This window comes from Panicum virgatum, chromosome 9N, assembly GCF_016808335.1.
Source record: "Panicum virgatum strain AP13 chromosome 9N, P.virgatum_v5, whole genome shotgun sequence".
NCBI lineage: Eukaryota > Viridiplantae > Streptophyta > Magnoliopsida > Poales > Poaceae > Panicum > Panicum virgatum.
The window spans coordinates 80,432,096-80,458,650 of NC_053153.1; the positions used below are offsets into that span (position 1 = coordinate 80,432,096).

The 26,555-nt window shown below is 45.5% G+C and overlaps 3 protein-coding genes across 4 annotated transcripts; 1 reads left to right on the plus strand and 2 right to left on the minus strand.

Annotated features, from left to right (window-relative positions):
- The first annotated feature begins 491 nt into the window (after nucleotides 1-491).
- LOC120689402 (uncharacterized protein At4g15970-like) lies at nucleotides 492-2,791 on the plus strand. The gene is made up of 3 exons (XM_039971688.1): nucleotides 492-731; nucleotides 1,276-1,638; nucleotides 1,714-2,791. Exons 1-3 carry the CDS (start codon nucleotides 492-494, stop codon nucleotides 2,191-2,193), a joined length of 1,083 nt encoding a protein of 360 aa, XP_039827622.1. The 3' UTR covers nucleotides 2,194-2,791.
- Nucleotides 2,792-4,544: 1,753 nt separating this feature from the next.
- Nucleotides 4,545-7,697, minus strand: LOC120688312 (probable protein phosphatase 2C 27). Of its 2 annotated transcripts, XM_039970578.1 has the most exons (5): nucleotides 7,250-7,697; nucleotides 6,716-6,883; nucleotides 6,434-6,631; nucleotides 5,807-6,012; nucleotides 4,545-5,303 (listed from the first exon to the last, which is right to left on the minus strand). In XM_039970578.1, exons 2-5 carry the CDS (start codon nucleotides 6,866-6,868, stop codon nucleotides 4,745-4,747), a joined length of 1,116 nt encoding a protein of 371 aa, XP_039826512.1. In that variant the 5' UTR covers nucleotides 6,869-6,883; nucleotides 7,250-7,697; the 3' UTR covers nucleotides 4,545-4,744. The 2 variants fall into 2 exon arrangements, with proteins under 2 accessions (XP_039826512.1, XP_039826511.1); XM_039970577.1 differs by having other exon boundaries at nucleotides 6,716-7,697.
- Nucleotides 7,698-20,034: 12,337 nt separating this feature from the next.
- Nucleotides 20,035-23,032, minus strand: LOC120688311 (glyceraldehyde-3-phosphate dehydrogenase GAPB, chloroplastic-like). Its single transcript, XM_039970576.1, has 8 exons — nucleotides 22,759-23,032; nucleotides 22,530-22,640; nucleotides 21,775-21,936; nucleotides 21,509-21,676; nucleotides 21,261-21,421; nucleotides 21,084-21,145; nucleotides 20,536-20,992; nucleotides 20,035-20,455 (listed from the first exon to the last, which is right to left on the minus strand). The coding sequence occupies exons 1-8, from the start codon at nucleotides 22,834-22,836 to the stop codon at nucleotides 20,320-20,322; spliced, it is 1,335 nt and encodes a 444-aa protein (XP_039826510.1). The 5' UTR covers nucleotides 22,837-23,032; the 3' UTR covers nucleotides 20,035-20,319.
- Between the last annotated feature and the right edge of the window lie 3,523 nt (nucleotides 23,033-26,555).

Consider the following 26,555-nt stretch of genomic DNA (forward strand, 5'->3'; position numbering starts at 1 on the left):
AGAAATCAGGATCAAGGTGACCGTGATTTTATCACGGAAGAGACTTGATTGCCGAGAAGAAATACTCTTAGTGAGTACTTCAACAACGTGGATGTAGGTGTGCCTTTATGGCTAACCGAGCCACGGGATAAACACCCGCGTCGAGAGTTTGCTTCCTTCTACCCCGCTCTTTATGTTTCTGCATTTCATACTAGTAATTCTTGTGTGACTTTACTTTCTAGAGTAGTAACTTGATAGGAAAAGCTATAGGTTGCTAAACTCTTTTGGGATAGGGGTTTCACACTAGGAAAGTCATAGTTGCACATATAGATAACGTGTTTTAGTTTAATATTGTGTAATTTAGTTGGAGTCATAGGTTAAGATTTTAAGTTGACTAATTCATCGCCTCCCTTTTAGATTTTTAGATTAGAGCACCATCGGATCACTTTTTATGCGGCATTGACGACGCTGACCCTCCCACCATTCCGATCAAACCGCCCTCATTTCATTATATGGCCGCGCCGCCGCCGCTGACGGTGACGCGCGCCGCCAACGAGACTGGTGCCGCCACGCCCGACCAGCAGGGCCCTGGCGGCACGGCGGCGCGGAGGGTGATCAGCGCCCTGCTGTTCTTGGCGGCCGTCGCCCTCCCGTGCCTCGTGGTGTACCGCCACCGCGCCTCGGCGCTCGGAGACGTCCTCGTGCCCGCGCGCCTAGGCGCACCGCGCGACGACGACGTCGACCTGGTGAGCATTTGATGCCATGGAAAAGTATCTGATTGTGAAACATTTTGATCCGGTTGGGCGTGGTCATCCGAAAGGTCCGTGATATATAACAGCCATTTTGATCTTTCTTCACTGCCTATGTTAAAGTGGAACCATGAAAAGAAAAAGGGTAGCCCACCATAATTCAATGATTTTTTTTATATTACTTCAATCGATTAGAAGAAGAAAAATATGGATGAACTGGTGAGATGCCATTGCCAATTCCGTGGAGAGTACAGGCCACCAATGGTGGACTCACCCTTGCCTCCTTTCTTTTTCTTTAGCTGCTGATTGATATACTAGTCAAACTCGCCCCTTTCTGGGAACCTTATCTTTCAATTGCAACTGCAAGAATTCTGTTTTTACTTGTAGTCGCCATGCTGTGTACTATTCAGCATCGTGATGTATGCAGCCACTTCGATTCTGCTTAGTGCGCTAGAATTTTCATCTTCCTGCAAGTCCAGCCTTGCTCAGTCTGCAGTCGTCTGTAAATCGAACTGCCGACTGACGCGTCGCTGCACGCATTCAGGACATCGATGGCGCGAAGCTGGAGAAGGTCCTGAGGGGGGCAGCGATGGCGAACGACACGGTGATCCTGACGACGCTGAACGCCGCGTGGTCGGAGCCCGGCTCGGTGCTGGACGTCTTCCTGGAGAGCTTCCGGACCGGCGAGAGCACGAGGGAGCTGCTGGACCACCTCGTCATCGTGTCCCTGGACGCGGCGGCGCACGAGCGCTGCAGGCAAGTGCACCGGCACTGCTTCGCGCTCATCACCGGCGGCGTCAACTTCTCGGGGCAGAAAAACTTCATGACCGACGGCTACCTCAAGATGATGTGGAGCAGGATCAACTTCCTCGGGCAAGTCCTTGAGAAAGGCTTCAGCTTCATTTTCACGGTATATGCCAAGATCAGTTTAGTTCTGGAACGGCAGTCTGAATGTGCTTCGATTCTGAAACTCTGAACATTTCAGGACACGGACATCGTGTGGTTCAGGAACCCGCTGCCGCACTTCTACCTGGACGGGGACTTCCAGATCGCCTGCGACCACTTCACCGGCGACCCTGACGACCTGAGCAACGCGCCCAACGGCGGGTTCGCGTACGTGCGTTCCAACTCGGAGACGATCGAGTTCTACAGGTTCTGGTACGCGGCGCGGGAGAAGCACCCCGGATTGCACGACCAGGACGTGCTCAACTCCATCAAACACGACTCCTTCGTCACCAAGCTCGGCGTCAAGATCAAGTTCCTCAGCACTGAGCTCTTCGGTGGCCTGTGCGAGCCGAGCAGGAACATGAGCAGGGTCTGTACAATGCACGCCAATTGCTGCATCGGGCTGAGCCGTAAGATCAGCGACCTCAACGCCATGCTCCGGGACTGGAGGAAGTTCAAGGCGCTGCCCCGCGACGATAAGCACTCTGTTTCATGGACTGTACCGCGCAATTGCAGGTAAATGCAACCAAGGCATGTTCAAAAATATGCACATTTTGTGTTTTTGATGAAGAGGAAGCTCTTTCCAGTCTTCAGATACTGGGGCGATAGAGCAAAAGAGGTAACTTGTCTTTCTGCTTGACAGGTGATTAATTCAGACTCCGGAAAGATGGGTAATGTAAATCAGAATATGGGTAGTTTGTAGGTTCATTTTTGTTGATTGTATTGTACATTTTTTACTCCCTGTAAGCAACTGAGTGGATCTGCTAATTGATGTCTTTGCAGCACATGCTTGTATTACATTTTTAACTGAAATGAACGAATCTTAATCTGCAAAGTTTGAGAATGCAGCTGCACAATCTATAAAGATGCTGTTCTGGGAAAAATATATTAAGGTGCTTGCTCATTGTTGCCCCAAATCCGGTGTAGTGGCACTTGCTGTCGTGGTTTCTCGTCAGACATCTGTATTCCTGGGGCTGTCCATGTCATCTCACCTGCTAACAGATTCAGAATTTCAGATGTGTATGTGAATCTTACAATTCTTCATCTGTTACTCGCGAACCTCTTCTGAAGCTCTGAAACTTGCAAACATAGCGTAACAGCAGGAATGGAAGAGGCAGGCACAGGAGAGCGAGCGAGGGTAGCACAAGTCGGCTTCCAACCAAACCTCCTGCTCCTCTGCATGCCCCTTCCACTGCTGCTGCTACAGCCAGAAAACTAGCCCTGATCCCTACCCTTACTCCTAAAAAAAGCTCTTAACCACATGACCATGTCTTTCAAAGCCACTGGTGCCCTATTTGTAGGTAGGCAGCAGCCATGGTGTACTGATGCACTGATGCTCGCTCACTCCAGTAGTACAAGCTGCAGTACACTCGGAGAAGAGCTCTGCTCGGCTCGGCGGCTTGTACTTCAGGGTCGCCAGGTTTCAGAGTGTACTGGCGGTTTTCAGTTGTACACTTGTACTGCAGCAGCGCTGGGCAACGGCGACGGCTAAGCCACACACACCATCGCCATCGGTGAGGTGATCTACGACTACGAGCCACAGGCTTCGCTGTCAGCCCCTCGCCGATCGCCGTTGTCCTGATGCAGGTGATCTACGACTACGAGCCACAGGCTTCGCTGTCAGCCCCTCGCCGATCGCCGTTGTCCTGATGCAGCGCGCGCGCCAGAGAGGTTTCTTCCCTTTGGGTTGCGTGTTTCATTTTCTAGCGCCAGCCGGCAAATCAAAGTTAGCGAAGAGTAGCAGTCAGGATGCAAAGTCTAGCTGCAGTATAACACTAGTCAATAGGTGCTATAAGTCGACACTGATACGAGTGCACATTTTGTACATAGTAACTGCATGCCTGTGTTCTTATTGCACTATTTCTGACCAGGTATTTCAAGACACAAAATTACAGTAACCAACTGCGCCCCTTTACAAAGTTTTTGCATCAATTGATGTTGAAGCCTTGAAGGGATTGACACTGCTAGGATTTTCTTTTCGCAAGCACAAGGGAACACATGGATACTGAATCAGTTGTAGTGAGTTAGTAGTGGTTGCACAGTCATGTCCTGTCGTGAAAACATCGGATTGGAAATCAGGTAGGTGATCATGCTTTGTTTGGTAGATCTATATTTTTAAAGCGAGTAAAGTTTCCACCAAAACTTTTGGTTTTGTCCGTCATGTGTCATTGACAGGTGGACCTTAATCCATCCCATATACGAGTCGGACCAGCCCTCCGTCCACTACTCGATCATGTAGATCTCTACAAATTAACACACAGGCAACTATACGCATCCGATAATTATACTAACTCTGTCCGCGGCAACGCACGGGCATAATTGCCTAGTTATCATCTAAGCAAACATCCACCCAACCAATTGGGACCAATACAATCAACAGATAAAGTTCAGCCAAAGAAGGTTAATAAGGTACCTCAAATCTTTTTTTGCTCCTTTCAGCAAAGAGCGCCTAACTTTGCTAAATGAGTGCCAACTTGCCATGTATTATTAGCTGAGCTATGTAGAAAGCCAGTACTACGGTGCTACTGGGCTTTCTGAAAGCATCAACATACTAAGAGTAGTATGGGGCATCTGATCAACCATACAGAAAATGCAACTCTTGTGTGCACCAAAAGAAAAGAGATTACTGATAATTACACTGTTGACATTAAAAACCTTGCTTACCAATACAATTAAGTTATACCTCAACTCTGCAAATAATTAGCCTAAAGAGCGCCTAACTTTGCTAAATGAGTGCCAACTTGCCATGTATTATTAGCTGAGCTATGTAGAAAGCCAGTACTACGGTGCTACTGGGCTTTCTGAAAGCATCAACATACTACTCTTAGTATGGGGCATCTGATCAACCATACAGAAAATGCAACTCTTGTGTGCACCAAAAGAAAAGAGATTACTGATAATTACACTGTTGACATTAAAAACCTTGCTTACCAATACAATTAAGTTATACCTCAATTCTGCAAATAATTAGCCTAAATCCTCTCGACAAAATTTCTCGTAATTCTACGGGATTTATTCGTGCAAAATTGTATGATAAAACATGAAATGGCTAGTGAAAGAATGGACTGAGATCAGGCATTACTGTCCAGAGCTCCCCTGAGTAAATGCAACCCTTCCAAGGAAATGCTTCTTCGTACACGGGGCCTTGGGATCTCAATTTGAGGGGGTGGATTGGATGAGAAACATATAACCACAACGGTCAAGTTATCACAACTATCCCGTTTCAGCGCTTCCTGGACTAGCTCGCCAGAGCACTTCTCTGGGTTATTGTGTTGCATCAGTTCTTTCCTTACGATCGACACAGCGCATTGACTGGTCATCACATCCCAAAGCCCATCACAGCCTATTATTAAGAACTCATCTTCTTCAGAAAGCACAATCTCCTGCAACTCAGGTTCTGCACTCAGAGGGCTAATTGAGCCTTTTGGGCCTTTCATGTGCCAGTCTCCAAGTGCCCTTGCTACTGCTAGCTGACCATTGAGATAGCCATCAAAAACAGTACCACCTAGTTTTTCAATTCTAATCTTCTCACTCTTGCAGGTGGGTTTATGGTCTCTTGATAGTTCCACTGCTCTACCTCTTTTTCCTAGGACAGCTCGGCAATCACCTGCATTTGCAACGAACAGTGTCCTGCAGTGCAGAAACATGGAAATTTTTGCTGAAGATCCAAAAGAATAGAACCAAATAAAGTTGTTCTTCAAGGTTCAGAAAGAACAAAGACTTAGTCATATGTACTATTGTGGCGAGTCCCACAAACAACATAAACATGCACTGTAGTTGCATCTGTTTTTACAACAGTTACCATACTTTGAAGGTTTGAATCAATTGAGTAAGGAAAGAAGCTGTATGACAAACTCTAAAAGAAAGATTGCTGGAATTTTTCTACTCAATAGCCAGAATTTTTCTATTTTATAAGACATACAAAGTTGCTCTGGAATATATTAAGCAATAGATGCTAGTCAGTGCCTCAGTGGTCAGATGTTCATTATATGTTTTGTAGACAAGGATCTCGAACATATATTGAAGGATCTCTAATTTATTTTATGCTTGGTATCATCATTGGACAATAACAAAACAATAGTTAGGAATGGGTTCACAAAAATTTTTTTGAAGCATTGACATAAAAAATTCACCTGCCAAATATAAGAGCCGTCAATGCAGTGGTTCCGGAATTGTTATCAAGGGAATGGGAATCTGCTAGTGCATGATCAGCCTTCAGAAATGCACCTCTTATTGCCTTTCCAACGTTCGTGGGGAAATTCATATCTTCAACAATGAATTTGAGTAAGTTCTTGCGAACAAAACATGCTGCATCTGTACTGCCATGACCATCAAACACCTGCATTTCAGGGCACAGTAAATGATTGCACTTCAAATTAAGAAGGTTCTTGACCCCACCCGGACAATGGCACATATGCGCAAGTCTCGTTTCAACATGGAAGTAAATGACAAAGCTGCTGCTATCATGTTGGTGTCGCATTCATAAGCACAATAAGACTAGTAGTGCCTGTATGGGGTGCTGGGATTCTGTAGGAATTTCAAACAAGGAAAGCTTACGAATAGTTGTCCATGTGTTTTAGCATTTTTTCTATGACAGTTATTACTAAAAAACTAGACAATAGCATTTGTAACAATGATTGTAACACTATCACCATCACATAATTATCCGTTCAGGAACAGAAAACAAACATCAAGTATACGTTTACACCACCACCTCCATACTTACGTGAACGGAACCTGACATGCCAGCGAGAACTCACCCCGTAGAAGGCGCCCGGGGCAGGGATGCCGGCGGCGCGCCCCCCGAGGTGCTCGATGAGGTTGTCCACACAGACGTGCTCGTCCTCCATATACGATTTGGGCCCAATCTCAGCGCAGCTCCCCGATCGGAAGACGGGCAGGAACCCAGTCCGGACGTCGGTGGGCGAGATCAAGCTCAGCGTCCCCAAATCCAGGCCCTGCAGCGCATAAAAGCCTTGTAATTGTGCGTGCAAAGCGAGAAATCAGTCGCGGCAACGGGTTGTTGGGCTACGGGTACTCACGTAGTCGGGGGACGACGCGGCGGCGGCGGCGGCGATGCGCGCGCTGCTGGCGCAGTGGCGAATCGAGGTGAGGTGGTGGTGCGGCGGCTTGGCGACACCGGCATCCATGGAGGGGCTGTCCGGCGGGGTCTGCGGCGCCACGCCTCCATTCATGTCTCTTGAGTCAATCTGTAATGAATGGAAAAGCCAAGATGATTGCATTGGTTAAAGTTGTCCATCTGAACATGCAACAATCTATGGATTTTTTTCCCTTTTCTGTTCTCCGATCAAATCAGAATCATGATTTGGTGAAAGAAATTTCAAATTTGCGTTCGAGGTACCAAAAGGTAAAATTACAGGTGAAAAATAAACGCTATCGGATAAGTTGGCAGAATTAAGAGAGACGGAGACTGGAATCTATTGCTGAAATTCAGTAAACACTGCTGTTGCTCAGTGGCTGCGGATTGCGGTTAAATAAAAGGAGAAATTTCTGAAGACGATTTGTTTCGATGGGGTTGGGTCGGGGGAAACCGCCGGGAACCAGGAGAGGCTTACTGGGGAACCCTCGCCGCCGTACGCGAGTGACGGAACGGTGGCGGAGGGGGAGGATTCGCGGGCGAGCGAAGGGGTCGTCGTCGACGCGGAGGCGTGTTGTGGTGGATGGTGGCCTCTGCCTGGAGGCTGGGGCGCTGGGCAGGGCTGCTCGGCTAGGCTCTGGCTCGGCTTCAATCAAGCGGCATATTGGTGTGGGCCGCGCTAGCCAAGCCGAGCCACGGAGCCAGCCTCGCCTGCCGGTGCCGCGGCAGGCGGGCGGGCGCTCTCTTTTCGCCGCCGCGACCGGTGGCGGGTGGCGGCGGGCGCGTGCGTCGTGCCGGGGTTGCCACGGGATCTGTGCCGGTAGGTATGCGTCAGTTCACGGTTTCTGACGAGTTGGCTTTTGTGATCGCGTCGTGTTCTAGTGGCCGCAATCCTTTGGAAACCCCGTTTTCCTTTTTCAGGGAACGATGATCCGGGACAAAAGGGGTGCTCTTTTGTCCCGGGTATGGCAATCGGGACAGAAGAGGACCTTTTGTCCCGGTTGGTAACACCAACCGGGACAGAAGAGGACCTTTTGTCCCGGTTGGTAACACCAACCGGGACAAAAGGTGCAGCCAGCGCCCACGTGGCTGGCGCACCCTTTTGTCCCGGTTGGTGTTACCAATCGGGACAAAATGTCTCTTTTTTTTCATGTTTTTCTTTTCTCAATTCTTTTTCTATTTCAATTATACTTTTGCATTTCAATTAAACTTATGTATTGGAATTCAGTGTGTATGATCTCCACTAATATATACATATATATATAGTTACTTATATAATATTTTTCCTAGATAGTTTTCATATATAAATTAATTCACTTATATATATATACATATCTATACATGTGAATTCCTTTACATATGAAAATGTCTAGGACCAATATTATATAAATATATATATACACATATATATTATTGGAGTGCTTATATATATAATACATACATACTCCATCATATTTGCATAGGTATATTCGTTCTTAATTACATAGTAGAATTCGCCTTTTGGAAATTTAATACATACATACTCATAAATAGAAATTTAATACATAGACACACATATATATTTACATAGTTATATTCGTTCTTAATTACATATATACGCGTATATTGTCATATTTGCTGTGATTGTCAATATTAGATATTCCATCGTAGTAGAATTCGCCTTTTGGATCGAGGACTTGCTCAACAATAAATCCGGAGAATTGTTCTTGAATCGCCATAATCTTTTCCTCCGGTATGAGTTTATCGCGCATCTCCCCGACCTATGGAAAAAGGGGATAATTAATTTCGACTAATTAAAATACGAGTTCAAATATTAACAAATTTTTTACTTACTTCCTCCTCCCAATCTGTCCAGCCCTTTGGAGGACCTACCAGACCATGGATGTTCTCGCATACATAGTATGCGCACAATACAGTGCCTGGTTTCTGCCTCATACACTTTAAGAGAGAAGAAATTATCAGGTATTTACATGAATATATAATAAAACTAATGAATCGTGCAATGAATCATCCAAGTGTGTACCGGAAAATCTGTCTTGATCTTCAATTCCTTGTCAAATTTGCCTGGATGATTTTTAGCGAATTCTTTCCAAACTCTGTGCATGATTAGAACAATTATAGTCAAGTAACAAAGTGATTCAAATTATCGGTCACCGACGGAGTAGTGGTAGAATTACTTTTTCATCATGTTAAGAAGATTTTCGTATTGTTCTGGAGGTCTCCTCAATGAGTCCATAACCACGAGTAGGCTCTTCTCGGGAATTATGACAATTAGGACCCAGTGTTCACTGCAAGATTATACGGAGGCAGTTCTTGGTAGTTAAGGTTTAAACAATTCGATTACAGAATAGAAAGAGTTAGACGGAAGGAATCACTCACGCAAAGTTGTAAGGAAACAATATCATTTGCTTGTTGTGATAAACGCTTATGTACTTGAACAACATTTGGAATATCTCATCGGTATTGTCGCGTAGAAGCCTCCAATTACAAGTAATTGGGTCGATGAAGCCGAGATGAGAGTATCCCTTTCTTCTGCAAGTATGTATCTCCATTCTACATGATACCGAATAAATCAAGAGATCAGTATGTTGAGATCATACAAAACAATACGTAAGGAGAGTAAAATACTTACAGAACCCACAAGGCGACCATAGAGATGTCGAGGGCCTCCTGATGGAATAGTTGGTAAATTTCTTCCCAGTTTATCCATAGAATGGCCTCCCCCCGTAAGAAATCGTCATCTTTAATCTTTGCGCCCTGCATGAAGATGCAATCGGCCATCGCACGCATGTAGTGCTGGTGCAGCTTATACATTTGCGTTGGAAGCACAGACACTACTTCGGGGGGTACAAGAGTTTTGCCGATCTCAAACGTCCATTTGACGACCACATCGGCCTTTGGAATATCTTCTCCCCCTGCAATCTGAGCGGCCGTCAGGTTTGATTCTTTCAAAAATGTAACAAAGTCTTGTTCTTGCGTCGTCTGTCCCACTACGAGAGGCTCTATTGATTGTTTCTTTTGGGCTCCGAGCTGTGGAACGTCGGACGACGACGACTTTGATTGTCTCTTCTTTTTCTCAGTAGTTTTGATAATTGTGCGTTCGTAGTCTGAAGGGGGGTCTCTCGGAATGAATTTTCTCTTATTTGCTTCGCACATTCCCTTAAAAAATTTCAAATCTATCGGATTTATCACTTTCTCGGGCTCCGGCTTCGGCTTCGGCTTGAAGTGCTCTTTAACTCTTTCTTGAGTTATCCGATCGCATTCTTCAAGGCTCATGTCCCAGGGTTTAATAGGAGCCTCCTTGGTTTTCTTCTTCTTTTCCTTCTTCTTTGGAGGCTCCTTAGCTGGTGCAGCTACCTTCTTTGCCGGCGGCCGTTTCTGCTTCTTTGCCGGCGGCGGAGGGGGTGACCATGGAGGCGACGGTGACGCTTGAGTGTTCATCGGCGCATGAGATGATGGTGATGGAGAATGTGCCGGTGAACCTTGCCGAGACAGTGCTGCCCTTGGGGAGTTTTGCGGAGATGCCGGTCTTGGAGAGGCATGCTGAGATGCCGGTCTTGGTGTTTGATCATCCGACTTTAGGACAATGTAGCGCTTATCCCATAGGATGTAGCCATGAATGGCTTCTGCTAGTGTCCTCTCCCCATCGCCTCCAGGAATATCAAGCTCGAGCGTCTCCCAACCCTGGCACACCTGCTCCACGCCAACTCTTGTGTATCTAGGCGGAATTTGCTGCCCGTGGTACACGTCGCCTGGTTAGGTTGGCATGGCGGTACCGTACGCAACAGTGAACATTAAGTTCTTAACGGTAGTCTGCAGGTCACAAGGTGTCCGGTGGGTGATCTCATCCACTGGAAATCGCTGCGGGGCCGATGCTTCAACTGCGGCCTGGATCCCCGTGGGCTCGGCGGCGGCGACGTCTGTGGAAGCGCAGCTGCTTTTCCGCTGAGACAGGTGATCGGCTGCGACACTAGGCTCTGGAGGCAACGTTTGCGCTTGCTGTTGCTGGCTCATTGCTACGGCCACTTGGCGTTGAACCTCTTCCTCCAGTCTTTGATCGTGTGACATGAGCCGTTCCTCTAGCCTTCGCAAGTGCTCCCGCTCATCATTCTTTCTTCTTTGCCGGCTTCTATATGACTCAATGTAATCCCTGAACCCATACTTCCACGGAACCACGCCTTTGCCTCTTGTGCGGCCCGGATGCTCTGGATTCCCAAGGGCGTAAGTCAGCTCGTCCCTCTCTCTATCTGGCTTGAATGTTCTCTCGGCCGCTGCTTGTATGGCCTCCTGTAGTCTCTGGGCTGCTCGCTGGATGTTTGGCCCATAGACGCAGTCACCAGTCAATGGGTCCAAGCTTCCCCCGTGACCATAAAACCAGGTCCTTGACCTTTCAGGCCAGTTCATGGTCGCAGGTTGGATGCCTCTGTCAAGCAGATCCTGCTCCATCTTCTCCCATTTGGGTACTGCAAGCTTGTAGCCTCCTTGGCCTAGAGTGTGATGGTACACTTTCTTCGAGGCATTGTCTTTGGCCTTCTGCACCTTCTGAAGCCCAAGCTCTGAAGACTTGTATTCCACAAATGCATCCCAGTGACCCCTGAGCTTTTCGAGCTCGCCGGTAAATACGGGTGTGGTCCCGGTCTTGATATATTTCTTCGTCAAAATTTTCTTGAATGATCGCAGCTGTTCGGCCATCTTACTCAGGGTCCAGTGCTTGCATATCTCTTCGGATTCAGCTGGAACCGTGAAGTTTTTCTTAAGCTCCCGCCAACACCATTCTTTTTCTCTTTCGGGTACCGCATCCCGTTCCTCGCTTGGATTGGAAGCTTTCCAGAGCTTGAAGCTGATCGGGATGTGGTCCCTGACAATACATCCGAATTGTCTTATGAATTTTTTGGCGGCAGCTTCTGGAGCGATCGGTTCGCCATCTGGACCAACTTCCGTTATAATGAACCGCCCTTCCAGTTTTTTTGTTGGGCCTCGCTTCGTCTTTTTCTGCTGCGACGATGATCCAGACGGCTATAAAAAAACATTCATAGTATTCATATAGATTCAGATGAAAATATGATTGTCACTACAAATAATTATAGTTGTGATATGTACATTAGCACTTTGTTCAGCAGCAGCGTCATCCTGAATAGATGGTGCCTCAATTCCATCACCGGACATATTAAAATATATGTCGGTATTGCTGCCATCATCAGCTTGTTCAGCGACATCTCCTTGACCTTCGCCAATCATATTCAACAAGAACTGTTCGTCTTCCGCGTCTGTGTGTCGCGGGTCCATCGTAACTAAAATATGAATACAAATAAAACCCTTAAAAAATTATCTAAATAATCCACATATTTGCGAGCATTTGACTAAGTACCGATCGATGGACGAGGTCGAGTAATATTCTCTAAGTAATTCAAGAAATGAACTTGAAATATTCTATCGATAATTTCACTAAGTACCGATCGATGGATGAGGTCGAGAAATATTTCACTAAGTAATTCAAGAAATATACATGAAATATTTAAAAGAAATTTAAACTCACTTTACACATACATACATACATACATTCATACATTTAAAAATTTGTAAATATACCTTTATTTACACAACAAATTATGATTTCACTCTTAACAACAAATTATGATTTCACTCTAAATAACATGAACTCTAAATTATGATTTCAAATTATGAGCATGTCCCAAAGTTACATGAGTGTAGCTTCCTAGCTACTGAAAATGAGCCATAATTGGTCGACGATGTCGATCTCAGTGCTGCAAACACTCGACACACTCTGAAAACTAAAAATTAAAGAACATTGGGGAACTATATATACAGAGGCAGGAGCTTCCCAACGTAGCGAGAGGTTCTGGGGTTCAATGGAATGGAGAAGGTGTTGAAGGGGTGCAGTGGGATTCGGCCTTTCTCCAGTATGATTCCATCTATTTTTAGGTACAGGCAGCTTTAGTAGTTTATGTACCAGGCTGCTGCATTACTTTTATCTTTTAGGTATAACAAATGTATTGTTGAATGATTGATCGCTCTTATACTAGATTACCATGCTTCTTAATACACAATTCTCGTAATTTTCTAGACCTTCATTGATCCTGTACAATGCTAAATTAACCATATAATTTGCTATTTTCTTTGAATTGTGCCGATTTCATCAGGTTCTTTTGTTGTGGTTGATTTTATGGACTTAGGTCTAAGTAGCACGAAACTAAAAGTTTTTTTATTAGTAAATGTTATAGAAAATTTATGGATCCATGTTACTTACTTGCCAAGAGTTTTCTTTCTAGTAAATCGAAGTCAGCAATTTACGTCAATTAAGTTGGACCCTGAATGTTATTATAGTAAATTCATAGATTCATGTCAATTACTTATCAATAATTTTTCTCTCATGCAGATCATAATTAGAAAGTTATGTTAGTCATTGTTGTGGTACTGTAAGTTTGACAGATGATTTACACGGTGTGTTTGTGTCGATCCGTGAGCTTATTTCCTTCCATTTCCTATTTGTGACAGATGATTTAAGTCAGATTCAGGGTGAACACTATAATAGTTTTGTGAAGCCTCATTTCCTATTTGATGACCAAGCATCAATGCACCTACATTTGAGAGCAGCAGACAAGCATGGTGATTCTGTTAGTGCTCTGTGTTGGAGGGGACGAGATCGAGCTCTACCTTTGGGTACGCGGCGTGGGCTGGGATGGCCTGTAGCGGCGGGTCGACGGCGAGCAAGGGATGGTGGCGAGGGCGTTACGGCGGCGGCGGTGGCTCTGGGCGGCGGTGTGAGGTCGGGGCTCTGGGCGGCGGCGACGTCGATGGCGGCGGTGCTCGGCTCGCGCGGTGGGGGGAGCAGGACGGCGGCGGCGGTGGCTCTGGGCGGCGGCGTGAGGTCGGGGCTCTGGGCGGCGGCGACGTCGATGGCGGCGGTGCTCGGCTCGCGCGGTGGGGGGAGCAGGACGGGCGCAGATGAGAAACAGTGTTAGGAGAAGGGCGAAGGAGGAAGGAAATATATGGGGGGGCCTTTTGTCCCGGGTGAAGCCACGACCCGGGACAAAAGGTCCTTTTGTCCCGGGTGGTGGCTTCACCCGGGACAAAAGCCCCCCCTTTTGTCCCGGGTGAAGCCACCACCCGGGACAAAAGGACATTTTGTCCCGGGTCGTGGCTTCACCCGGGACAAAAAGGGGTTTTTGGGCGGGCCGGGAAAATTCCCAGCCCGCGGCCCACCTTTAGTCCCGGGTGGATCTACCACCCGGGACAAAAGGGGCCTGTTTTCCCTCGTTCCCGCCTAATGTTATGTTTGTTTTTGTTTCTTTTTACTTCTCTTTTAAAATTGGCTTTCATTTGTTAATTCAGTTAATAAAATTATGATTCCAAAAATTATGGAACAAAATTTCTTATCTCTATATAAACTTGATACACGCAACAAAAATAATTAATTTTCATTCAAGTGATTGGGTCAATGAAATATCTAACTTTTTTTGAAATCATATTTGTTATTTTGACCATGCAAAAATATATTAGGTGAAATTTTTTTTCAAACTGTTGCTTTTCGATAGAAAGTGGATTCTATCACGATATTAACGTTTAAAAAGTAAATTTTAGATAAAATTAAGCAATTTCATGATATTAATGAGTAGTGTGTGAGTTTGAGAGATAGTGTGTGTTAGTGAGATTGTGTGTGTTAGTGAGAGAGTATAGTGTGTTAATGTGAATGTAATTTCATGAAATAAATAAAATTAGTTGAGTAATCCATTATTGAATGAAAATTATAATTGAGTCTAGTAATTAAGTGAAAAATATATAAAATAATATAAATAACACATAAAGTATAATTGTACAGTACATATATAATAAAAGTATTCGAATTGCGATTATGTTTTTATACAATAATATAAAATGATTCAAGTACATGAAGGATTAGCGGTAACAGACTTTCTCTTCACAAATATCCCTTAATTATGATCACGGCGCAAGTATGGAGCATCATCATTGGCTAGCAGGATGCATGGATCAGCATTTACTTCGAAAGGTGGAATGGCAACAAAATTATTATATTCTTCTGAAAAGTCTGTCTTGTCCTCCACTCCAACGATGTTTCTCTTTCCTGATAGAACTATGTGTCGCTTAGGCTCATCCTTTTGCTTGTTGATCCCCTTTTTTGGCTTGCTGGACATGTCCTTAATGTAGAAAACCTGAGCGACATCCTGGGCTAGGACAAATGGCTCGTCTCTATACCCAAGATTGTTGAGATCAACTATTGTCATCCCATACTCATCTTTTGTTACCCCTCCTCCAGATTGCTTAACCCATTGGCAACGAAATAGAGGCACCTTGAAATTGGGACCGTAATCCAGCTCCCATATCTCTTCAATGTAGCCGTAATATGTGTCTTTTTTTCCATTATTGTCTGTGGCATCCATACGAACACCGCTGTTTTGGTTGGTACTCTTTTTATCTTGGGCTATCGTATAAAATGTGTTTCCATTTATCTCGTACCCTTGGTATGTTAAGATATTCCAAGATGGTCCCCTAGCCAATAAGAACAGTTGTTCACTTATATCCATGTTATGCATTAGATGCTTCCGCAACCAGCTGCAGAAAGTGTTCATGTGCTCATGTGTAATCCATGCCTCAGACTTTTCCGGGAAATTGGAGAGCAGAATTTTCTTGTGTTCCTCGATATATGGGTCAACCAAGGATGATTGTTGAAGAACCGTATAATGCGCTTTCTTGAATGAGAAATCATCTGTGCATACATAAGATTTCTTTCCTAATGTACCCTTTCCAGTTAGTCTCCCCTCATATCGCGATTCAGGGACTCCAATCGGTTTAAGGTCATCAATAAAGTCAACACAAAAGTCAATGACCTCCTCAGTTCCGTAGGCACTGGTGATGCTTCCTTCTGGACGAGCTCTATTACGAACACATTTCTTGAGTACCCCCATGAACCTTTCGAATGGGAACATGTTGTGTAGAAATACTGGTCCGAGAATATCAATCTCTTTGACAAGGTGCACTAGAAGATGTGTCATGATGTTGAAGAAAGATGGTGGAAATATCAGCTCAAAGCCAACAAGACATTGCACCACATCGTTTTGCAGCTTTATCAAATTCTCCGGGTCAATTATCTTCTGAGAAACTGCATTGAGGAAGGCACATATCTTCACGATGGTTAACCGGACGTTATCAGGCAGAATCCCCCGCAGCACAACCGGAAGAAGTTCGGTCATAAGCACATGGCAGTCATGGGACTTGAGATTTGTAAATTTCTTCTCTGCCAAATTTAAGATTCCTTTTATATTGGATGAGTATCCAGATGGAACCTTTATACTGCTCAAGCAGTCAAACATGGTTTCTTTCTCTTCCTTGCTAAGAGTATAGCTGGCAGGACTTAAGTATTGTCGTCCATTATCTCGCTGTTGTGGATGTAAGGCATCTCGTTCTTCCATACGTTGCAATTCTTGACGTGCTTCTACTGTATCTTTTGTCTTTCCGTACACTCCCAAGAATGCTATCAGGTTGACGCAAAAATTCTTCATGAGGTGCATCACATCAATTGCATGACGAACATCTAAGACTTCCCAATATGGTAGCTCCCAAAATATAGATTTCTTCTTCCACATGGGCGCCATTCCGTTTTCGTTCGGAACAGGTTGGCTACCAGATCCCTTTCCAAAAACAACTTCTAGATCTTTTACCATGTTGAAGACGTCTTTACCACTACGGTGCATCGGTTTTGTTCGGTGGTCCGCTTGGCCTTTGAAATGCTTGCCCTTCTTTCGTACCGCATGCCTGATGGGAAGAAACCGACGATGACCCATGTATACAACCTTCTTACAGTGAGTCAACCATATATTATCGGTATCATCTAAACAGTGTGTGCATGCTTTGTATCCCTTGTTCGAATGTCCTGACAAGTTACTAAGAGCAGGCCAGTCATTGATCGTTACGAACAGCAATGCTCGTAGGTTGAAGTTTTCCTGTTTGTATTCATCCCACATCCGTACACCTTCATCACCCCAGAGCAATAAGAGTTCTTCGACCAATGGTCTTAGGTACACATCAATGTCATTTCCGGGCTGCTTTGGACCCGGGATAAGCACTGACATCATGATGAACTTTCGTTTCATGCAGAGCCATGGTGAAAGATTGTACAGACAAAGAGTCACAGGCCAAGTGCTATGACCACTGCTCATCTCACCAAAAGGATTCATGCCATCCGTACTCAAACCGAACCTTATGTTTCTCGCATCCAAATCAAATTTAGGGTACGTTCTATCTATTTTTCTCCACTGCGACCCATCAGCGGGGTGTCTCAACATCGAGTCTTTCTTGCGTTCCTCTTTGTGCCATCGCATCAACTTAGCATTATCTTTATTTCTAAACAGACGCTTCAAACGTGGTATTATAGGCAAATACCACATGACCTTCGCAGGAACTCTCTTCCGGGGAGGCTCCCCCTCGACATCTCCAGGATCATCTTTTCTAATCTTGTAACGCAATGCACTGCATACGGGACATGCATCCAAATTCTCGTACTCGCCTCGGTAGAGGATGCAATCGTTGGGGCATGCATGTATCTTTTGCACTTCCAGTCCCAAAGGGCAAACAAGTTGTTTGGCTTCATACGTTGTGGCAGGCAATTCATTGTCCTTAGGAAGCATTTTTTTAACAAGTTTGAGTAATTCACCAAATCCCTTGTCGGATACACCATTTGTCGCCTTCCATTGCAGCAACTCCAAGGTGGTGCCAAGTTTCTTAAATCCATTTTGACAATCTGGGTACAACAACTTATGGTGGTCCTCTAACAACTTCTGGAACTTCAACCTCTCCGTTTCACTCTCACAGTCTGCCTGCACATTGTGCAATGCTTGCCCCAGATCGTCGCAGGGATCATTTTCTGCTACATCTACTTCGGGCTCTTCCATGGGAATATCGTCATCGAATGCACTGATTCCAGCATTCCCGGGAAAGTGGTCGTCAAAATCTTCTTCTTCATTGTCTTCCATGGTAACCCCCTATTCTCCGTGCTTCATCCAACAAACATACTTTTTCATGAAACCATTTGCGAAAATGTGGTTGTGTATGGTTCTTGAAGATGAGTAATCCTTGTTATTGTTGCAATGAACACACGGGCAGCACATAAAACCATTCTGCTTGTTTGCCTCAGCCACAGACAAAAAATAATGCAGGCCATCAATGAATTCTTTCGAACGTCGATCAGCATTGTACATCCATTGCCGGTCCATCTGCATTTTAAATAAATCGATTTGAATTCTTTACACGTATCGAATAAATAAAATATATCAAACCTAAATTAAACTAAATGTAACATAACATGAATAATTAAAAGATATGCAATATCCATCATACATCTTGATTAATTAAAAGGAGTACTTAATCCATTACAGAACTTAACAAAGGAGTACTATACATGAAATTTAAAAATTCGGTCAACAACACATAGGTTTTCAACCGTCCTTGCGTTGGAACGCAGAATGTTCTAACGGATTTCTTGCTGGCGCAGAAAAAGATGGCGGAGCTGAAACCTCCGAGTTTGGTGGTGACGAACCGTAACGCCGCAATAAATCCTCAAGATCAAACGGAGGTTCCTCGCCCTTGCCATGCATTCTCTATATTCTTTTTCCAAATAACGGAGCGCTGCCCTATGAAAAGCACTAGGTTTTTTGGACCGACGACCTACTCGAGTTGTGCCCTTCTCTCCAGAAGGACAACGATCACCCCCACCGGCGCCACTCTCTCCAGCTGCTGAAGCCATATTTTACTGAAAAATACCTTTATTTTCCACATAATTATAAATTCTTACCATTACAATGCAAAAATTATTTACTATTACAATTACAATGATCAGATTAATAACTCTTGCAAATAACAATGAAATTATATAAAAAAGACGAAATGTATCATTAATCCTCAAGAAATCTCTAATTAATTGAAAGAAATCTCTAATTAATTGAAAGAAATCTCTATAACTTCTAATTACTTTGACACCCTTCAGTTCCAGGAGTACATTCTTTTCAATATCCAGAAACTCTCTAGAAGAAAAATAAACCTTTATTTCTGAAAATGTATATGTCAGTAACCTCAACCCTGCGGTGATGACACTGCCTTTCGGGGGGACACGGTGCGGTACAAGGATGTCACCAATCGGCTAGTCGCAGCACCAACATTTACGATTAATAGGCACAACACTTGGCACAGGCAGCATGCTCGTTGATATGCTCTCAGTACAACAACGGGCATGCTGACTGCGTCAAATGCTGTCTTCTTATCAATCGGAAGTGCTGGTGATGCGACCAACCGATTTGCGACGTCCTTATAGCGCATCGTGTATCCCTGAAAGGTAGTGCCATCACCGTTGGATGGAGATTAACGACGTATACTTGTTTCGAAAAAAAGATTTTTTTAGCTTCTAGATGGTTTCAATGTGAGCCTGATTAAATACATCACTAGAGTGTCAAAATAATCCATTCATAATACAAAAAATTCTATAATATACTCATTTCATTAATTCATTCATGAATAAAAAATCAACTATCCACAATATGGTCATATATACAAGTACATCACATGAAGTATCTACACTCATTCTAAAAATTTCTACTATCCATATACTCATCTAAATCTAAAAGAAAATTACACCTACATATGCAATCTAGCTAGCTAGCTAAATGTCCAAGAAATGAGCTAGCTACACATTTTCTCTATTTCTAAAGTATGAAATGAGCTATACAAGCCAAGGAAGAAGAGAAAAACAAGCACCAAACCTTTAGAGCAGATGGATGGACGGGGAATCAAAGATCTTCACAAATATGGTGAAGAAATGAGCAAGAACTCCTCTATCCCGAGCCAAGAACAGCAAGAAAACAAGTGAGCTGAATGGCTCGGGCGGGGGAAGAGGGAAGGGGATAAGGGGCGCAAGGCCTTTTGTCCCGGTTGGAGGCACCAACCGGGACAAAAGGGGGGACTTTTGTCCCGGTTGGTGGTTCCAACCGGGACAAAAGGCTACGCGGGCCTTTTGTCCCGGTTGGAACCACCAACCGGGACAAAAGGCTCCCATTTTGTCCCGATTGGTGTCTCAAACCGGGACAAAAGGCCCCCGTCCCCCCCCCCCCCCCCCCCCGCTGGCCCGGCTAGCCGTTGGACCCGGGACAAAAGCCACCTATTGTTCCGGGCCCAAAGGCTGCCGGGACAAATAGCCAGGAACAAAGACCTGTTTTGTAGTAGTGATAGCTGCAAGCAAAGTACTAATGGTGACACGCATCTTTATAAGATCAACAAGTCACCACCATGATGAAAAATTGAAACAAACACACAACAGTCCCAACAGGAAATGAAATCTGAAGCCTGTACGAGTTCAGTGATGATTACACCTCGCAGAAACAAAGATCCATTTCTGCTACGTCGTCTGTCTCTCTCGGCAAACCAGTAGTATGTGTACTCTCTATGGAAGAACACGTACGGGCAGTGAACAACAAAGTTATTCTGCCCTCTTCCTGATCGATCGTAACGCCCCCGGCCAGAGTCTCATGCCTCGTACACCTTGCACTCGTCGGTGGCGGGGTTGTCCTTGCAGAAATCCTCCAGGGGGTCGCCGCTGCCCGCCGCCGCCGCGCCCGGCCACTTGGCCGCCACCAGGTGCGCCAAATCGACCACGCGCTGGCTGCACGCGCAAATGCCATGTTCAGTTGCATGCAGATCGAATAATAATTATAACACGGAGCAGTGGTCTCACGTACGTACCTGTATCCCCACTCGTTGTCGTACCAGGCGACGACCTTGACCATGTCGTCGCCCATGACCATGGTGAGCGAGGAGTCGATGGTGGAGGACACGTCGGAGCACCTGAAGTCGACGGACACGAGCGGCACGTCGCAGACCTCGAGGACGCCCTTGAGCGGGCCGGCGGCGGCCTCGCGGAACGCGCCGTTGACGTCGTCGGCCGTCATGCCCTTCTTCTCGGTGTTGATTACCAGGTCCACCACCGACACGTTCGGGGTCGGCACGCGGAGCGCGATGCCGTTCAGCTTCCCCTTGAGCTGGGGGAGCACCAGCGCCACGGCCTTGGCGGCGCCGGTGCTCGTCGGCACGATGTTCAGCGCCGCAGCGCGGGCCCGCCTCAGGTCGCGGTGGGACGCGTCCAGCAGCCTCTGGTCGCCGGTGTACGAGTGGGTCGTCGTCATGGTTCCCTTCACGATCCCTAGCATAGCAAGCACTTCAGGTCAGCTGACTAGTACTAATCAGACTGTATGGTCTGATGGTCAGGAAACAAATGATTAAGTTCTTCTCACCGAACTCCTCGTCCAAGACCTTGACGAACGGCGCGAGGCAGTTGGTCGTGCAGGAAGCATTGCTGCAGGCAGCAGAAAATAGATGCAGATATAAGTGTAAATGTTAGTATGATACAGACAGAGACATCTGAATGAATCATGATGCAGAGCAGTTCTGAAGAGCACTTAATTGATTACCTGATGATGTCGGCCACGCCGTGGTCGTAGTCGCCCTCGTTGACGCCGACGACGTAGGTCGGGATGTCGGCGCCCTTGGCCGGAGCAGTGATGATGACCTTCTTCGCGCCGGCCTGGATGTGCTTCCCGGCGCCCGGGCCGTCGACGAAGACTCCGGTACCCTTCACGCACGGCACAGCAGTTGAGCACCCGCCCTGTTAGGCAACCGAAGCATGCTTGGACATTTCACACGGATGGTGGTACGGTACCTCGATGACAATGTCGATGCCGAGCTCGGCCCATGGGAGCTTGAGCGGGTCCCTGTTGGAGACGACGGTGATGAGCTTGCCGTCGACGCTGATGGTGGTGTCGTCGACGATCTTGACGTCGGCCTTGAAGGTGCCGAGCATCGAGTCGTACTTGAGGAGGTGAGACGCCTGAAATGAAATCCAAATTAAACGCCTCTGTTCTGTCAGAAGAATGCGTGGCAAGGCAGAGGAGTCTGAAGAACAAAGTAGCTAGCGGCGCCACGTACGTTCTTGACGCCTCCGCTGTCGTTGACGACGACGACATCGAGCGGGGAGTCCTTGCGGCCGTGCCAGCACCGGAGGAAGTTCCGGCCGATGCGGCCGAACCCGTTGATCGCCACCTTGAGCTTGGCCTCAGCGGGCGCCCTCACCGCGTTCTCTCCGGTGGCCTGTCACTCACAGGTTAACCAACAAAGCCGAATGAACAGTCTACAGCCGCATCCATGGCAGCCAAAATTTTGGGCAAATCAAAACTGCACGATGCTATACTGAAAAACTGAAAACCAACGAGTGCTATGACTATGATTAGTTATAGCTAGGTTCTTTTTCTTTAATAATAATCCACTAACACGGCCTGTATTCTTTAGCAAATGAACAGATGAAACTGTCATTCATACAGCAGTAACCTAATAAGCGTATGACGATACAATTTATAATCTAATAACTACAAAAAAGAAAGATGCAGTAGTAATTTGGGCTGTAACTGAACATGATACATGATGAATCTAGCTGTACTACCTTGCTTGGATCTATCTACTATTAATCGTTTTTCATCAAGAGAAAGTGATCTCTGTTAAATCAACTATGCATAATCGAGACTGTCTGATGTTCTGGTGAATGCGAATTAACGTCGGATAACTCAACTATGGTCTGTGTACTAGCTACTACACCAGTACGTTTTACGGTGAACGGCACTAGATTTCCTTCCTTACGCTGCAAAATTAAAGCACATACATAATAAGCATGCTCTCGATACACATACCCTGGCGACGAGCTGCGCACCGAGCACGTCGGAGAATGACGCCTCCCTGGCGGCGGTGCTGACGGAGCATGATCCCGGCCTCAGCCCGGAGAAGTCGGCGAAGTCCACCCTCTGCGCACGCACGCACACATTAGTCGTCGCCACCCATCATCACCATCACCAGATCAATAAGAGATCGAAAATGTTCATCATATCTATCGATCAGCATCTTGGGCACGCACGCACGCACCTGCCTGGACGCCGCCCTGCTGTGCAGCCGGGTGCCTGTGGGGATGCGCGACGCGGCGAGAGCAGCGTGGGTGGCCATCCTGCGCTGCTGCCGCCCGCCGCCTGCCGGGTGCCGATGGCCGATGCCAAGCCAGCCAGCCAGACGAAACTGAGCCGGCGGTGGTGCTCCGAATTTATCTCATGCGCTGCGGCCGAGGGTCGCGCCCTGATCACTTGCTCGCGCTTGTGGCGCGGGGCGTAGTAGAGGATAAGGCGATTGCGTGCGGCGCAGCCACCCGTTCGGGGAGGGCGATATCCGGTGTGTGGTGGGCGTAGCAGATCGAGACGCAGATGTCCCGACGCTGTGCGTCACTGTTCCCGCCGTTGGGCTTCTTGTCCGCGTGCCAAGCCGCGCCTGTGGGTCACTCACACCTTGCTTGGGGCTCATCTTTTTTTGTCATTTTGATCGGGACGACGGCCGTTTTTGTGTGTCCTGTGTGACCCGTCTTCCAGGGGCCATCAGTAGGCTAGGCAGATATGTTTGATCGAGTGATCGGTATTGATTTGTGCATGGTGAGGATGGACTGACTACTAGCTGTTTCTGTGATTGTTCCTCACCCTACGTTGTTGGCTTCTCGCATTGGTGGTCGTCGTTCCGGAACGGTGTTGTCTTCATCCTTTTTTTTTCCGATGGCACCAGTAGGCACTTGTTTTTCTTTTTGTGTCCTGCGTGATTTTCCGTATTCTTCGGAATAAGAAAAAATATTTTTTAATCTTTTTTTGCCTTTAAAGCCTACGATGCTACATCTTTTTTTTGCATATATAAATATCTAAACTTGTTAGCTATGCCACTTCATATACAAAACATCAGTATTACTAGATGATTACGACCTATGTGGCATGTCAATGTGGCCATCTCTCCACCCTTCATGGCAAATTGGAGTTCTCATAACAAGTACCGACCACAACCGAGGGGAGAAAATAGGGAAGAAGTTAGGGGGTGACATGAAATTCATGATGGATTTTTACATTGGTTGTCATCGTGTCACGTGGATCCAATTGCGGACAATGAATTGGGAAAAGCTAGGTGACATGACACGTGTACATCAAGTAAAGTAGGCAGATCAACACAGACACACAAAAGTTTGCATCCTGAGTAAGCCACTTAGAACAACTCCAACAGATTGATCTTCCTCTTTTTTCTCACCATATAAGGAAATCCATTTTCTCAATTTCAACATATAAGGAAGAAGTGCTCCAACAGATTGATTTTCCTTCTTTCTATATGGAAAGGGAGATGCGATGTCTCCCCTTTCTATTGGGGATTGGAGAGAAATTATTGGGGATTGAGAAAAAATAAAGGGGAAAGGGAGATGGAAAATCAATCTGCTAGAGTAGGTTTTTTCAATATCAATCCCCTATATTGAGAAAAAATAGAAAGGGAAAAGAGAAAGATCAATCTATTGGAGTTGCTCTTAGTAAGTTTAGGAACCAATATCTGCAAAATAATACTTCGGGGTAGCACGTCAAACAAGTTTAAAGAATGCCTGTGCATTTTACTATTGAGATAATATTTTAACTTGAAATGAATATAGCTATATAGTCCTTGGCTCCTTGCCAAAAGAAAACGAAAGAGAATAGACAGCAATATATAGATATTTTGTCTATTACAATACGTCCACTTCGGTAACCTATTCGGCTTCTCTTCTTTCGGCTTATTCCAGCATATTCTTTCTCGCATAATACTTTGAATCAGCTGAATGTTCGACTGAAAAACTACAAAATGGTAATGTTGTGCAAAAGGCCAGGCTCGGGCCTTGTTTAGTTTGTACGAGTGACGACCCACAGCGGTTTTTTCTTTTTTATATTTTTTAAAAATAAAAATTTCAAAAATATATGTCCGTTTTGAAATATTTCAAAAATACTCCCGGTCGCCCCCTCATAGGGCGACAGGCCTTAAGTGTAATTTTTTTTCAAATTCGCAATGAGGTCCCTGGAAGAAAAAAAAGGCCCTGTCGCCCCCCCAACGGGCGACAGGGGCCTGTCGCCCCCCGCCTCGGGCGACCGCTGGGCCCAGCGCGCGCCCCGGCCCACGGGCGCGGCAGGGGGGCCTGTCGCCCCCCCTCGGGAGACCGGGGTATCCCCCTTATAAAAGCTCCAACCCTCCCCTTCCCTTCTCATTTGAGCCCGAAAATTCCACCAAAAATCCAGAAAAAAAGAGAGGAGTGAGGAGAAGGAAAGCGGCGAAGCCCTGCCAGATTCAGCACTTGTGATCTGCAGGTTAGTACATTTAGTTTATATATTGTTATATTTAAGTACTACGTATTTAAATATGAGTAATTTAAGTAGGGGTGAGTAATTTAATTTAATTAGTGCTATAGTAGAACCATTTAAGTAGGAGTTCAATGATACTTTAGTTTGTAGTTACATAGTAGTAAATTAGTTTAGAAAATTAGTTCTACGCATTTATTATTACAATTGCAGTACTATTAGAGACGTGTTTATAAATTAATTATGATTTAGAATAGAATTTGGCATATGCAGTATAGAATTTGAGTGTCATCACGTAGTTATGAATACTTATACGTTGTAGTTGAATTTCATACTTAGTTTTTACGGATTATTGAATAAGTTAGTGAAGTAAAGAGTATAACTCGATAAGTATTATGTGATATACAGATATGTCGAGCAAGATGCAGTTTCAAGTATTTTATGGTGAATACAATGTTATGTATAGGCCAAATGGAGTAGATCTTTCTGCCTTTAAGCGCACATCTAGCGGCATAGATAAACCTCTGGAAAGGAGTTTTGGTTCCATATGTAAGTGTCTGCAGCGTGGGTTCCATGTTGATCCGTTGACACATGTGATCACTGTCCAGTCTCTTGTTAAACGGGAGGTAGAAAGTGAATTATGGGAATTGATGATGATACACAGCACTGATGACTGGCAGAAGTACATGCAAGCAGCTCTAGAGCGTGGGTGGCCTCTGTCCATTATTGTTCAAATCCGGGAGAAGACAGAAAATGAAATCCAACATTGTGCAGATCAAGGAACTCCGAGTATTCGAAGAGAGACCAATTATGTTGAGCAAGATGAGTCAGAAGAGTCAGAGAACCAAAACATGGGACCACAGGGCCTTGCTGATGAGGGAGAGAGGATACATAGCATTGTGGACGAGATAGAGGCAGAAGATCAAACCGCAATAGAGATGGAAGAATATGGGGGCTCATCTGATGACGAGCAGTACTCATTCCCAAAAGAGTGGAAGGAGCATGGTTTTGGCAGTCATGTCGCAGAAGATGTACGAAATCAGGAGTGGGAGTACAGAGGGAATGAGGTAGTGCAAGGTGCAACATATCCAAACATTGAAGCCGTAAAAGATGCTGTGAGACTATGGGCAATATCATTGAAACGCGAATTCAGAGTCGTAAAGTCTGGCAGTAAAGAATATGAGGTGAAGTGTGTGAATGATGGATGTCCATGGCGAGTACATGCATTCAAGGGAAAATGGAAGTCCAACTGGAAATGTTCCATTGTCACAGAGCACACTTGTTTGCTGTCAGAAGTTCTTCCCTCGCATCGCAATATATCATGCGACTTTGTTGCAAAGCAAATGTATGGGTTTATTATGGACAACCTTAATTATGAGCCAAAAATGATTGTTCGACACATTGAGCAGACTTACCAGTACACCATCAGTTATTTGAAGGCATGGAGGGCTAAACAAAGGGTGTTGGAGATGCGGTTCGGCACATACGAGGCTTCATATGATAACCTACCTCGTATGTTATCCCAGGTTGCTGCTAGAAATCCTGGAA

Excerpts from the sequence above, each read along its gene's own strand:
- LOC120688312 (XM_039970577.1), bottom strand. The coding sequence starts at position 6,916 with ATGCAATCATCTTGGCTTTTCCATTCATTACAGATTGACTCAAGAGAC. Across the intron at positions 6,632-6,715 it reads CCGCGTCGTCCCCCGACTAC|GGCCTGGATTTGGGGACGCT; the intron begins GTGAGTACCCGT and ends TATGCGCTGCAG. Across the intron at positions 6,013-6,433 it reads CCCCGGGCGCCTTCTACGGG|GTGTTTGATGGTCATGGCAG; the intron begins GTGAGTTCTCGC and ends CCTGAAATGCAG.
- LOC120688311 (XM_039970576.1), bottom strand. The coding sequence starts at position 22,836 with ATGGCCACCCACGCTGCTCTCGCCGCGTCGCGCATCCCCACAGGCACC. Across the intron at positions 21,677-21,774 it reads ACAGCGGAGGCGTCAAGAAC|GCGTCTCACCTCCTCAAGTA; the intron begins GTACGTGGCGCC and ends ATTTCATTTCAG. Across the intron at positions 21,146-21,260 it reads GGCGTGGCCGACATCATCAG|CAATGCTTCCTGCACGACCA; the intron begins GTAATCAATTAA and ends TGCTGCCTGCAG.
- LOC120689402 (XM_039971688.1), top strand. The coding sequence starts at position 492 with ATGGCCGCGCCGCCGCCGCTGACGGTGACGCGCGCCGCCAACGAGACT. Across the intron at positions 732-1,275 it reads ACGACGTCGACCTGGTGAGC|ATCGATGGCGCGAAGCTGGA; the intron begins ATTTGATGCCAT and ends CGCATTCAGGAC. Across the intron at positions 1,639-1,713 it reads GCTTCAGCTTCATTTTCACG|GACACGGACATCGTGTGGTT; the intron begins GTATATGCCAAG and ends TGAACATTTCAG.